This window comes from Megalobrama amblycephala, linkage group LG17, assembly GCF_018812025.1.
Source record: "Megalobrama amblycephala isolate DHTTF-2021 linkage group LG17, ASM1881202v1, whole genome shotgun sequence".
NCBI classification, from domain to species: Eukaryota; Metazoa; Chordata; class Actinopteri; order Cypriniformes; family Xenocyprididae; genus Megalobrama; species Megalobrama amblycephala.
Window position 1 is genome coordinate 48,918,875 of NC_063060.1, and position 13,735 is coordinate 48,932,609.

Consider the following 13,735-nt stretch of genomic DNA (forward strand, 5'->3'; position numbering starts at 1 on the left):
AGCCAATCGTTTACGCGATCATCGCGTAAACGATTGGCCCTCTGGCTTGTCAATCACTGCCGTGACATTCCTTGTGAGAGACGTGCGCGGATTGGCCCTCTGGCTTGTCAATCACTGCCATGACGCTCCTTGTGAGAGACGAGCGCGGCTGCGCACTCCAGTAGCTTTCCACACTCCACAGGCGCCGCATGCGATGTTTTTGTCAGGAGACAGGAGTAACAACTGCAGATTATGAGTTACCTGCGGTGAGTCCGACATAATGAATCCACTAACACGATACAGCGAATGCCGGTGGTAAACACTCGTTTTCCAATACTCGTGAACGAGTTTTGGGAGGCGTTCCCTCGAAAGGAGGGGGGGTTGTTCTTACGCATGCGCTCATTTCAAAAACTCAGTTACAGTCTTTGGTTTCTCAGTCGACGAAAAGATCCTCTTTATCACCTTTAAGTAGATTAGGTATATCGCATCTAATGATAGAGAAACGGTACTTTCATTAGTTTGCGCTGAGTTTCAAAAGATTCAGTGCTGCTGCAGTTTCGTTGGCTTCTTCCGTTTCCGCTGGAAGATTTTAACTGAGGACTTGAACGTTTGTTTTGCTGGAGATGGTGATCCCGAAAGGAGATGCGCACGTGATGGGAGCGCGGTCGCCTGAGACGTCCAGGAGAGACGTGCACAAGAGAAGGCGACGGCTGATTCAGAGAAAATCGAGAGAACACAAAGCACAACTGTTTGTGCTTGTCTTTTATGGACAAACAAGCCAACACGCCTCCTTGGTTGGAACAACCAATGGTCAGGGTGCAGTGTTTGGTGGGCAAACTTTCTTTGTCTTGTGGCTTGATTTGCATAATTTATGAGTGTATTAGATCAGGGTACATTGTTCTTTGAAGTACCATTAAAAATAGAACAATTCATTTTACAGTTATGTGACATACATTGTTGAATGAGGCGTAAGGAGAGCTTTACATAGAGACCAAGCTAGTCAGGTGGGGAAGGCATACAAGGGAAGTTATAATTCAGTCAAATTTTTTAACATTAGAAATGACACTAGCACAACTACAGTCATTTAAACTAAGTCTAAACCTAGGACAACATACATGCACTTAAAATACACAATGGGTACATTTTGGCACAGTCATATTTTGAGAATAACTGTACAATCTCTAAGCATGTTTGTGTGTGTGTGTGTGTTTGTGTGTGTGTTTGTGGGTGCGTGTATGTGTATATGTGGTGTGTGTTGGAATTTGGCTGGTCTGTCTGGACCCACAAAAGGGGGTGGACCCTTTTGAAGTCTCCAGAGCTAGGAAGTGGGATTCTCTGTTTAACTTTAGTGGGTCCACAAAAGTGCCAAAGTGCCTGTCTCTCATTGGACCAGACAGAGCCGATCCGTGATTTACAAACACAGTTCAGCAGGCTAAAAGCATTCTGAAAATCCCAAAGTTTATTGACTAGTCTGATCTATCCAGACACTACACTGTGTGTAATGAATGAATATAATATACAAGTTTCACTTTTTGAATGGAATTAGTGAAATAAATCAACTTTTTGATGATATTCTAATTATATGACCAGCACCTGTAGTTTGTATACAGCGCGCAAGGTTTATGCTCATGCTCCAAGTCTTATTTGCTCCTTTAAGTGTATCTCTGTGGCTGAATTACAGCGCCACATACTGGTCTGTCATACATCGTTTTGATTCATTTCAGAGGTTTTGTGTGGATGCAGATATTTCTTGATATGAGAAAAAAAAGATTGTAAGCTCAGGCTTCGTGTGGACATAGCCTTAGTCGGCCAACTAACAAAAACTACCCGACAACTGACTCTCGGCTTGGCGTGTTCCTTCCTTAAGGCTTTTCTCCAGTGTGAGTTCTCATGTCATCTTTAAGGCTTTCTTTTCGACTGAAACTCTTTCCACACTGTTGATAGGCATAATGTTTATCTCCAGTGTGAATTCTCATGTGGATTTCAAGTCTTCCTTTTCTGTTGAAACTCTTCCCACACTCTTGACAGGTGTAAGGCTATTCTCCAGTGTGAATTTCATGTGATCTGTAAGGTTTCCTTTTCGATTAAATCTCTTTCCACACTCTTGGCAGGTGTAAGGCTTTTCTCCAGTGTAAATAGTTGTGCGGACTAGGGATGCTCACATTGACCGTTTAACCGTTAACCGAAAGTAAGAATTTTAACCGATTAATACTATCAGTTAAACGTTTTTTGTTTTTTTTTTGCTGCATGGTTATAGAAAAATATGCTATATATACATATATGCTTATTTGTTAACTCGCGGGGCGTTTCACACGTGCCAGACATATTTCGCTAAGCAACAAGCAAAATGAAGCGAGCGAAAAGAAGTAGCCTACTGACCATTTCGATAGAAAGGGTCAGGCGCGCCGTTGGCACGGGGGACAGGGGGATCAGGAGGACCCCCGCAGTTTTGAAAAGACAGAAATCGACCCCCGCACTTTTGATAAGGGCTGCTTCAATCAGTCACAATATATCATCTTTTAGCTTAGGATATTTTCTTTCAAATGAGACCATTTTCACGTTTCTGTGAGCTTTCGTTCATAAATAATCAACTGTTTTGTCGCAGATGTGAAGAAGAGGAAATGCGCTCTCGAACAGAGAAACAGGCGATCTCCAAGCAATCGATCACAGCGTGCTAACGTTTTAGGACAGGTCGATGGTATATAAATCGTGGCCGAACGTTAGCGTTTGTCAATCAAGCAAAACCGTCCATTCAGAAACCGAGAAATTTGACACTTTAAGGTAAGAGGCTGATCTCTCAGATTGACGCGCGAGCTGGCTTGACTGAAGTTTTCGTGAGGATTTGTAGTTTATGGACTGTTTTGAGTTAAAAGCATTGATGGCATCTATAAAAGAGATATCTAAAAGCGAAACGAAAATTATTGCCTCGACCGGCGACACAGTGGGGAGGACGCACGAGAGGAGACCTGCGCGTTTAATTGGTATGTGTATAGCTACTGTAATACTGCATTTACAAAGCTTACCAGTGGCATGCACTTTGATCACGAAAGTGAAAGTGCCTTTTGCGGTCGCATCGTGGTGCCCCCGCGTTCCCATTTCTCTCGATGTGAACCGTGAGCTCCAGTCCATTACAATTTAGGGCCATGGTATACTTCATTTCCCGCATTCCGCTTAGTCTCGTGCGCGAGCCTTTCAAAGAAACTCCTTTGCCCATGAGCGCGGAAAGACGCGTTCGGTATGCACATGTGCACCGTCCGTGGTCATAACAATAACAATCCTTGAGGTAGGCCTGCTATTTTTATTTGACGGAAAAAATGTCTAAAATACCGGTTGTTCAAAGCTTCAATGGATTCACCGTGTTTTTGTTTTGTCATCTTAATTTGTTAAACATTTAAGTGAAAAATATTTAGTGTAGGCCTATTTATTTTATGCCTTTTATTGAAATTATTTTTTTCTGTTGTCAGAAACGCTGCAGGTGCATGACAATTTGATAATGTGAATCCAGGTTCTGTTGTTTATCTGTTCTATGCTGCTGTTTGCATGTTAAAATAAACCCGTGGAAGACACAGACACTCGTCAATTGTATTTTTTATTTAATGTCATAGCCTATATATGTCATATTATCATCATATAGGCTTTACAATATTATAATCTTATCGGTTAACGGTTAATAATCGGATAACGAGCGTCGGTTGTCGGTCGAGAAATTTAACCGAAATGAGCATCCCTAGTGCGGACTGTAGGGTTTTCTTTGTCACTGAAACTTTCCACATTGTCGGCAGATATATGGCTTTTCTCCAGTGTGAATTCTCATTTGATCTTTTTCCACACTGTTGTCAGGTGTGAGGTTTCTCTCGAGTGTGAATTCTCATGTGGACTTTAAGGCTTCTTTTAAGACTGAAACTTTCTCCACATTGTTGGCAGATATATGGCTTTTCTCCAGTGTGAATTCTCATGTGGACTTTAAGGCTTTCTTTACATCTGTAACTTTTTCCACATTGTTGGCAGATATATGGCTTTTCTCCAGTGTGAATTCTCATGTGGACTTTAAGGCTTTCTTTACATCTGTAACTTTTTCCACATTGTTGGCAGATATATGGCTTTTCTCCAGTGTGAATTCTCATGTGGACTTTAAGGCTTTCTTTACATCTGTAACTTTTTCCACATTGTTGGCAGGTGTAAGGATTCTCTCCAGTGTGAATACTCATGTGGACTTTAAGGCTTCTTTTAAGACTGAAACTTTCTCCACATTGTTGGCAGATATATGGCTTTTCTCCAGTGTGAATTCTCATGTGGACTTTAAGGCTTCCTTTACATGTGTAACTTTTTCCACACTGTTGGCAGCTTAAAGGTTTCTCCCCAGTGTGAATTCTCATGTGGATTTCAAATCTTCCTTTTCTATTGAAACTCTTTCCACACTCTTGACAAGTGTAAGGCTTTTCTCCAGTGTGAATAGTCGTGTGGACTGTAAGGTTTCCTTTGTCACTGAAACCCTTTCCACATTGTCGGCAGATATATGGCTTTTCTCCAGTGTGACTTCTCATGTGGATTTTAAGGCTTTCTTCACGTGTGAAACTCTTTCCACACTGTTGACAGGTAAAAGGTTTCTCTCCAGTATGAATTCTCATGTGGTTTTTAAAGCTTTCTTTATGTCTGAAACTCTTTCCACAGTGTTGGCAGGTGAAAGGTTTCTCTCCAGTATGAATTCTCATGTGGACTTTAAGGGTTTTTTCACATGTGAAACTCTTTCCACACTGTTGGCAGGTGAAATAACTTTTAGTTCCAGTCTTTTGAGCTCTTTCTTGTGAGGAAGCCTGTGTCGCTCTTTCCCCAGTCATGAAATGTTTATAATAATGTTTTTCCTCTTCTTGCCTTTCATTAAGTTCATGACTCGTCTTTTTCAATGCCATCAGGTCTAGAGCAAAAATAGACATAGAACAATTTAGACATTTAAAGTATCAAAACCAACAACATGTTTGTATCCAATGGATCAGGGATGAGCAGCTTTCGTACTGGAGGACCAATTCTTTTGCAGAGTTAAGTTTCATCCCTAATCAAATACACCTGCCTCTAATTTTCAAGCATTCCTGAAGACTTAAGGCTGATTTTTACTTCTGCATCGTGTGTACCCCGTAGGTACGATATTGGCTGTGAGTACCACATGTAGCCTATGATGTAGCCTGATGTGCACCTCTCAAAAAAAAATGTAACACGTTAATTCTACCCAGACCGCAAGCGCTGTGATTGGTCTGTTAGAATCCCTCTCTTGGGTCAAAAAATTGGTGCGGAGCAATCGGAGAAGAGCGAGTGTGTGGCAAGGGGTGCGTGGTTCAGCGAGGTCTACAGCAGGAGAGAGAGGCAGGAGACGAGTTCAAACCATTAAACAATATATGCAAACAAAACATATTGTTACATGTGCCCTGGGTCCATGTTCTATTATCATCATATGGACTTAATTTCCCACTATCCCCAACCTAGGAACCAATCATTCACTCACACCTGTTTCCCATCAGTGACACTTTATAAGCTGCACTCACACACACACCCATTGCTAAATTATCCGGGTCTCATTTAATTTGATTTCGAAGGCTGCGTCCTCAAGAGGACGAGTTCTGAGAGTTGCGCTCTCAGCCAATGAATGAAAATTATTAATAAATTTGTATGTAATTTGAAAAGAAAATGTATTTACTTGTTTTATTTTGGATTATGCTTGAAGAGCTGGCTTATGTACAACAGATATCTGTTACAGAGACAAAAGAGGAGGATATTAGGAAGAATATAGTTTAAAACAAAAACAAGCTTGAAACTACTTACATTTAAACTCATCTTCGCTTGAATGTACATTTGCAGATGCCACCATTTATTATTTATTTTTTTCAAATAAATGACGGTTGTTAACAGCGACGCAAAGAATTGTGGGCTATCTGCAGCAGCGAAGGATACACCTCATGCATTCTCCGAATTCCTGTGAAAGAAAAACGCATTCAAAAGGTCGCGTTCAGAGAGTCCTACTTTTCTGAAATGATACAGCCTCAATGACATATGCAATCTTCGAATGCGACCTCTGGAGGAAGCAGCCTTCAAAATGAGACACAGCTATCATTTAGCCTTGTATCCGACCTTGTCTCCATGTTCCTTGATACTTGCCAGTGTTTTTGACCCTGGACTGTTTTCTTGTTTATGATTGTTTGCTGCCTGCCTAGACCTTTGCCTGTGATTGGATTATTCTTTTGCCTTGCCTTCTTGTATCTGTTTGCTGGCGTTTGACCCTCTGCCTGTACGACTACGCTCATCCTAATAATGAAGCCTGAATGTGGATCTCCAACTCCGTTGTCCCGTCCCATACATTACACATATAAAGGACAAAAGCATTTAAGCTCAAGCAGCGCGAACGGGAAAAACACTAATAAAGCAGACAGCGCCAGTTATCATACAAAATGTAATGTACATAATACACTCGAGTCAGTATATGATTATCGTGTTTATATTGTTTCACATGTTCATGTTGAGAAAAAAACTGTAATATCCACATGCTCGGGTGAGAAAACAAGCTGCACTGACAGACGTTGCAGAGACACAAAGATAAGCGATAATACATAACGCTGTGCTAAGCTAAGTTTCTAACAGCAGCACTTTGTATTTTCTGTTCGTAAATATATCTCCCTCGATGAAACTTAAAGGAAGCATATGTCTCATAATCATTTTGCTATCACATAAGTTATCTTCTCTGTTCACTTGGGTTACAGCTGCACTTACCTGTCGTGAATGCAGTGATGGACAGCTGTCTTTCCTCATTCAACGGGTGTTTTGATTTCATGTGCTTTCTCGTTATGGTGCTGATATTATGATAACTCAGTTTCAGTAATTCATTTGATCAAAAGTAATTCCATTTTTTAAGATCATTTTCATCTAATAATTACAAACTTCACAAGGCAGGCGACAACATTTTGTGACGATCAAATAAAATAAACCTTTTAAACTCGCTCCACAGCACCACCCAGTGCATTTAGTTATAACTGCAAGTTTTAGTTCATAGGATTTATCATGGATTCACTGCATTACGGCCTGCAAAGCAACAGAGTAAAATTCAAATAGTCTTTTTATTTTTTCAAATAGTAATTACAGATTGAATATTTAAATATTGGACTATTTGTGCACACCCCTTGTATAGACTACTGCGCAGTGTCTCGGGTGTAGGTGCGGCACAGAAGTAAAAATCAGCCTTTACTATTACATTTTGGGGTTGGGTTAATTTTTTAAAGGTGTGTTTGATCAATGATGGAGATAAACTCTACAGAATAGTGTCTCTCCAGGACCAGAGTTGCCCATCTATAGATCTTATACAGCAGTGGTTTTCAAACCTGGCCCAAAGGAACCCATCGCTGCACATTTTGTATGTATCCTTTATTTTTCACATCTGGTTAAGATCATCAGCTTGTTAGAAGATTGCTGACATTGATGGAGGAATTTACAAACTACAATGTCTGTTCATCACTAAGGTGAGAACCAGACACGATATAAACCTAAATATACTCAAATTATTTAAATTAATTGGAAAGTATTTAACTATTCAATAAGTAATAGAAGATATTTGTTGTTGTGATGATGTCAGACATAGCACACACAATAGTAATAACCATTCTGTACTCCGGCACGGTTAGCGATCTCACTGCCACTTCAAGCGGGCCAGGGCCCGGTACAGAGCGATCACACTAGTGACATTAGACGGAAAGAATGAGTGCTTATGAGATGTGTTTTCCTCAGCACAAAACTGGTTATACTGTAACTATGGTTAACTTCACAGACTTCAGTGAATGAATACCAGTACAAACATGTGCGTCAAACAGACGGAGCACAGTTGAATAGAAATGAAACACTAGACGTCCTGTTCCTGGAGATCTACGTACATTCAGAGTTCAGACACACCTGAAGCAGTGAATTATGATCTTCAGGGGCACTTGATAATTGCAGGCAGGTGTGTTTGATCAGGGTTGGGTCTAAACCAAAGAGCTTAGAACCCAGGAGGCGACACTTTGATACGCTTTGGGTAACCGCCACTAGATGTCGCTCCAGTAGCGTGGCCGCCATTATGGGGTGAAAATACTAACTCAGGGGTCGGCAACCCAAAATGTTCAAAGAGCCATATTGGACCAAAAACAAAACAAAAAAACAAATCTGTCTGGAGCCGCAAAAAAATTAAAAGCCTTATATAAGCCTTATATGAAGGCAACACAGGCTGCAAGTGTATATTAGCTATATTAGCCTACTTTCAAAATGACTAAGTAGACTACAAATACCTACATAATGAGGTATTCCAGAGGTATATATTTAAAAACTGCTGAAAGCAGAAAAAAGAAGCAAATGGATCGGTGCAATTCACAGAAACAACTGGACTCCAGGCAGAGAAACTTGGATTTGCATTTATCATTTTGTGTCAAATTGTTGGATTTTGAGGTAAAGTCATACCATATATATTGTATTGTTATATATTATGTTGACAAATCATCAATTAAATATTTACCATCTTATATTCTGCATAATTGTGTTTTAAAATAAACACTGACAAAAACTATAACGTACTGTAAAACTATATGTTTTAGGGCTGGACGATATATATATTTATACAACAGTTCTGTCTGGTTCTCGAATCTGATTGGCTGATAGCCATGCGATATTTTAGTGATAACAGCACTCCTACTGCCTTTTCACCGTTTGTATCACTCCGCTTGAAGTGACCGTCATGGCGGCCGACCAAATCAACCGTAATTTTTACAAATACTACTTCTTGTACCACGAACTGTAGTTTTAATAGTTTTTTAGGCGAGAATGTAGTTGTTTAGACCTGAAATATGTGACTCATATTTAATAACAGCGCCTATTTTACAATTTGTTTTGACGTTTTCGGAGATGCGAGCTCGAGTGGGTCAGCGGCCGGTCAGTGCTTCTGTAACCGCCGACAACAGCTTCATCTCGGCCAGTGCCTCGGGGATTTGCCGCTGGCTCTTATAGTGGTTAAACATGAGACATAATTCAATTTGAGTACATAGAACGGGCAATCTTTGGTCTTATTAATCTATTATTTGTTCCAGAGCAAGTCGAATTGTGCTATATTAAATTTGTTAATAATAAACCTTACGTTACATCCTTATAGCACATTGGCTACAACTAGACGGGACATATCAGACTCTTCTCCGCTACGTAATACGTAAAACATTAAACTTTATAAACATATGTTTTTTTTGAGTAAAGAAAACGCTTTACAATTTTTTGCACACTTCATTCAGGAGGTGAGGCAGATTAATGAGGCTTGATTGACAGTTTGAGGATCCAATGGAGTTAGGAAGTTTTGTCACAAGCTCTTTAAAATCCTTTTCATTCGTTAAATATTTGTAAAACCCACATACAAGCGTAAATGGTGACCTAATTTTTTACTAGTGCTTTATGTTTGACTGAACTGTACAGTTGTGCTTATTTGTTGTTCTAAATATTATTGTTAATAAATATGATTTTATATAAATATGTCCATTAAGTAATATGGATTGAGTGAACAATACGCCATTAGATGGCGGCAACACTTTACAGGAGAATGAGTCAGTGAAGCACAAGAGACTTTTAAATTGAAAGGAACTTTTGCAAAAGGAAGTTGTTTTAGCGCTGTGGTGTAATGGATGTTACGGAAAAGGACAAATACAAAGATCGCTTTCCTCAGCGGACATTCAAACGGACTTGTATAAAGGATATAATATTATAGACATCGACTTGAAGAATGAATGTAATGCAATATACTGTACCAGACACAGGTAATAGCCTACTCTCTCTCTCTCGCTCTCGCTCTCTCTAATACTGTACAAAATTCAATGTGTTTCAATGAAGCGAATCAACGTTCCTTCGTTACTAGTTCTGAAGTGACGTTTTAGAGTTAGTAACGGAGGCTTGGACCAACTGTCAAATGGACCATTTGAATCCGTGGCGGAAGGAAGTAGTGCTGCACAAAAGAGGGTTTTAAAGACACTCCGTTGTTGTTCTTATTTATTTACACACTCGTGCCGTCGAACTGTTGTATAAACGCAATATCACACTCGTAGCCGTGCGATATGGCTGTATATCAGCACGCTGTGATTACCTACGGCACTCGGCCTGCGGCCTCGTGCCTACGGACGAATCACAGCGTGCTGATATACAGCCATATCGCACGGCTACTCGTGTGATATTGCTCATATAACATTGATATAAGTGATTACGTGGACTTAAACCTACCTATATTGTAGTTCTATAAAATATTCACAGGCAGATTTGCTTTATGTATTTCCCGGCGTCAAATCAGGCACATATAAATGTCAGGAAACACGACTCCTGGCTACATGTCAATATGCATGGATTAGGTTTATTTGACAAGTTGTAAGAAACACTTTCAAGTCCAACCTTTAGTGTAATTCATTTGTTTAACTCGCGTTTTCTCAGTTTCCCCAATTAAATCCAGTCACTCAGCAGGTTCTTTTGCCACTCAGTCCAGCTGAGGGAGCGCGCTTTCGGCGGGAAAGTGACGTCGATGAATACATATTCATTCAGGTTTCCGATAGCGCTGACTAGTGGTTGAAGTAGTCGATCTCTCAACTACTCAATTAGTCTATGCAAGCCCTAGCGCCTGTGCGCTGTTTTTGTTGTAAACTCAGTTTGTGCAGAGGGTGCAAATATCGCAACAGGAGCACGTTGGAGGCTTGGTCTGAGCGTGTAAAGTCTCTGATTTTGTATGCAAAATTTATTGTTATCTACTTGGTTTCAATTACTATTGGCTTTTAAAGAGAGACACACAAACAGGAGTCCTTGGCATACATTCCTTACAAAAATACATTTATATATTTAAGGTAAAAAATTTACAAAATATCTTTATGAAACATGATCTTTACTTAATATATTTTAGGCATAAAAGAGAAATTGATTTTGAATTTTGACCCATACTGCATTGTTGGCTATTGCTACAAATATACCTGTGTGACTTGCATCTCTTCCCCACCGCAGAAACCACCACAGATTCATCAGTGCCGTATTTCTTTTTCAGTTTTTTAATCACAAAGTACAAAGCAGATTAGGAAAATTAGGAAGCCAGGTGTATTCAGAGAGCATCCATTACTGTTTAGTGCGTGGAATGGTGCGCTGTGATTGGTTAAGCGGATATATCGCGTTCTGCAGAAAAGGAGACTGGCATTTGTCACGTTTGGGAAAAAAGGGAGAACACAGGAGAAAATAACACGACGGAAATCGCATTTTGCGCAAAATGAATAAATTACTTTTTAATAGCATTTATCGTGGAAACTTTTTAATGGCATTTATCATATTTTTTTGTTTGTTTGCCTATCGTGTTCGTGTTTTAAGGCCTGGAAGAATGGACAGTCCTTATCTGCCTTATCTGGGTGGATCCTCATAAGATGCTCCTTGAGACATGAAGACGTTTCATGGCTTCGTTTGAAAACACTTGTTCGCAGAGTAAACACATTGGGAGTTGGGCGTTGGTAGGAGAAGGTATAAATCCATAATTAAGGTATTCAATAGAATATTGTCTGCATTTTTTCTTGTTCGGTGGCGCCATTTTTTATGATAGTATATTTGCCCGCGCAAAAGTGGACCGATCTTTTTTTGAATTCACTGTTTGTGGACTGTGATTTTGAACATAAAAGTGACTAAATGTCAGAGGCTATTATGCATGGAAGACTGAAATGCAGGATTTGTTGTGACACATTATAAACTGAAAGAATAAGTAATACCAATATCAATCAAAAAATTTTTTGCAATTCTTGTTTTATGTTAAATGGTTGATTAATCTGTTAAATGTAAAAATCTTAAATTATTAAATAGTTAAATTATTAAATTAATAAATAGTAGTAATTATTAAAAATAAATGAGCATATTGACATGTTTAAAACAGTTTAATAAAGCCAGCATTTAAAAACATTTTCCTTTTTTTTTTCATTATCTATTTGAAAATCTAGTTAAAATATGCTAACAAATCAACTTCCGACTTTCTCCCAGGCCGAAGAAAAAAAAAACATTCATGATTTATAAATGTATTTTTCATGAAAGTATGTTGTAATTATATGCCTAAATACCTTGGTAACACCTTGTTTATTCATCAGTGGTATAATAAATACAATTAAAATTAGTTTATGTTCATAATTGGGAAAAAGTAGAAACAATCTTCTAACAAGGGTAAATTAATAATTAAATTAATATTGTATTATTAATTTTTAATAATACAATCTTGAAAGTATCCGAATTAATACCTAAATGTGATTACCAAATATATTTATATTATCCATCAAATTGTCATTTTCTCCTTACAGTCTTGCGAGTTAACAATAATGCCTGACCAGTAAATTATTTTGTGAACAAAGAAAACATTTTGGCATCAGGCATTAGTTAATTAATGCCTAAATTTTTTTTTTTTAAAAAGTTTCACCTTATAAATAAAAGTTAGTTTAATTAATTTAAAAATTTGTTAAAGCTTAAAATTATTTATTGAAAATATTTGAAAATATAAGTTCTTAATTTAATATACTTTTTAATGGCTTGTCAACTTCCTATTCCTCCGCTGCGTGATTCTTGTCAGAGCTTGAGCGCTGGTCGTTGCAAAACAAACAATAGTTTACATGTCACATTAAACTGGCAGATTTTAGAAGTTGTAGGCAATTCTTTTGCAAGTAATTACAAGTTTAATCTTGTCTTGCCTGGATCTTTGGTGTAAACGCCCCCCCAAGAACACCTGAACATCCCCCTTTCAGAAATCTTGTTCTCTGAACGCCCCGTTGAGAAACACTACACCATAGTAATGAGTTAATAATGCTTAATTACAAGTAACCAAACCCTAACTCTAGCTCTACAGTAAGTCCACTTGAAGGAGCCAATGAACCGACTATACTTCTGTATATTCTCTATTTCTGTAGATCTGGACATTTTAATAAGGATCAAATGACTGAGTTCAGCTTTGAGAATAAAACCAACCTGTTTGTTCCTCAGTTTCTTCATGTTTCACACTGAATGTTTCTTCAATCTTCATGTCTTCAGTCTCATCTTTAATAATTATCTTCATATCTTCACTTTCCTCTTTAATAAACTCCATCTTCATGTCTTCAGTCTCCTCTTTAATAAACACCATCTTTATATCTTCACTCTCCTCCTCTTTAATGAACTCCATCTTTAATAAGAGAATAACAGAGTTATTGGTCTAATGACCCGGTTAGAGAAAAAAAAACACTCAAAACTAACGCTGCAAATTAATAAACTTAATATTTAGGCATTTATGACTGATGAAAACATGATTAGTTAGTTTGTTAGTGTTTGTTGTTGTCATTCTTGTTCACTGTTTGAGCAGCACGTGTCGTGATTCACTGAATCATTTCTCAAAGTGTTTGATTCAATTGACTCGGAGTTGAAAAGTTCAGTTTCTCCATCATGACTCGCCAGAGACTGAACTCGTGTTCATGATAAACTGATGTATGATATATAGAGAGAAATGAGACGCAGGTTTACTGTTTCTCATCAGTTTTACTCACACAAATATCCTTCATTACAGTTAGATAAAGAATCACAATGTTATTTTAAATAGTAACTAACTTATAACATCGCTCGTTTAAAACAAAACACACAACTATAAATTACTGAACTGTTTCTATCGATTAAAACAGGTTAAATTCTTAAAACAAACCTTTCTTCAGCTGAATCACAGCAGATGCAGGAGCTCGGCGCAGTCTTATGACGTCAT

At 38.4% G+C, this 13,735-nt stretch overlaps 1 protein-coding gene across 2 annotated transcripts; it reads right to left on the reverse strand.

Moving 5' to 3' along the window:
* Positions 1-331: 331 nt before the first annotated feature.
* LOC125251502 (gastrula zinc finger protein XlCGF57.1-like) lies at positions 332-13,735 on the reverse strand. Of its 2 annotated transcripts, XM_048164527.1 has the most exons (3): positions 13,679-13,735; positions 12,976-13,168; positions 332-4,894 (listed from the first exon to the last, which is right to left on the reverse strand). In XM_048164527.1, the coding sequence occupies exons 2-3, from the start codon at positions 13,166-13,168 to the stop codon at positions 3,816-3,818; spliced, it is 1,272 nt and encodes a 423-aa protein (XP_048020484.1). In that variant the 5' UTR covers positions 13,679-13,735; the 3' UTR covers positions 332-3,815. The 2 variants fall into 2 exon arrangements, with proteins under 2 accessions (XP_048020484.1, XP_048020485.1); XM_048164528.1 differs by lacking the exon at positions 13,679-13,735 and having other exon boundaries at positions 12,976-13,316.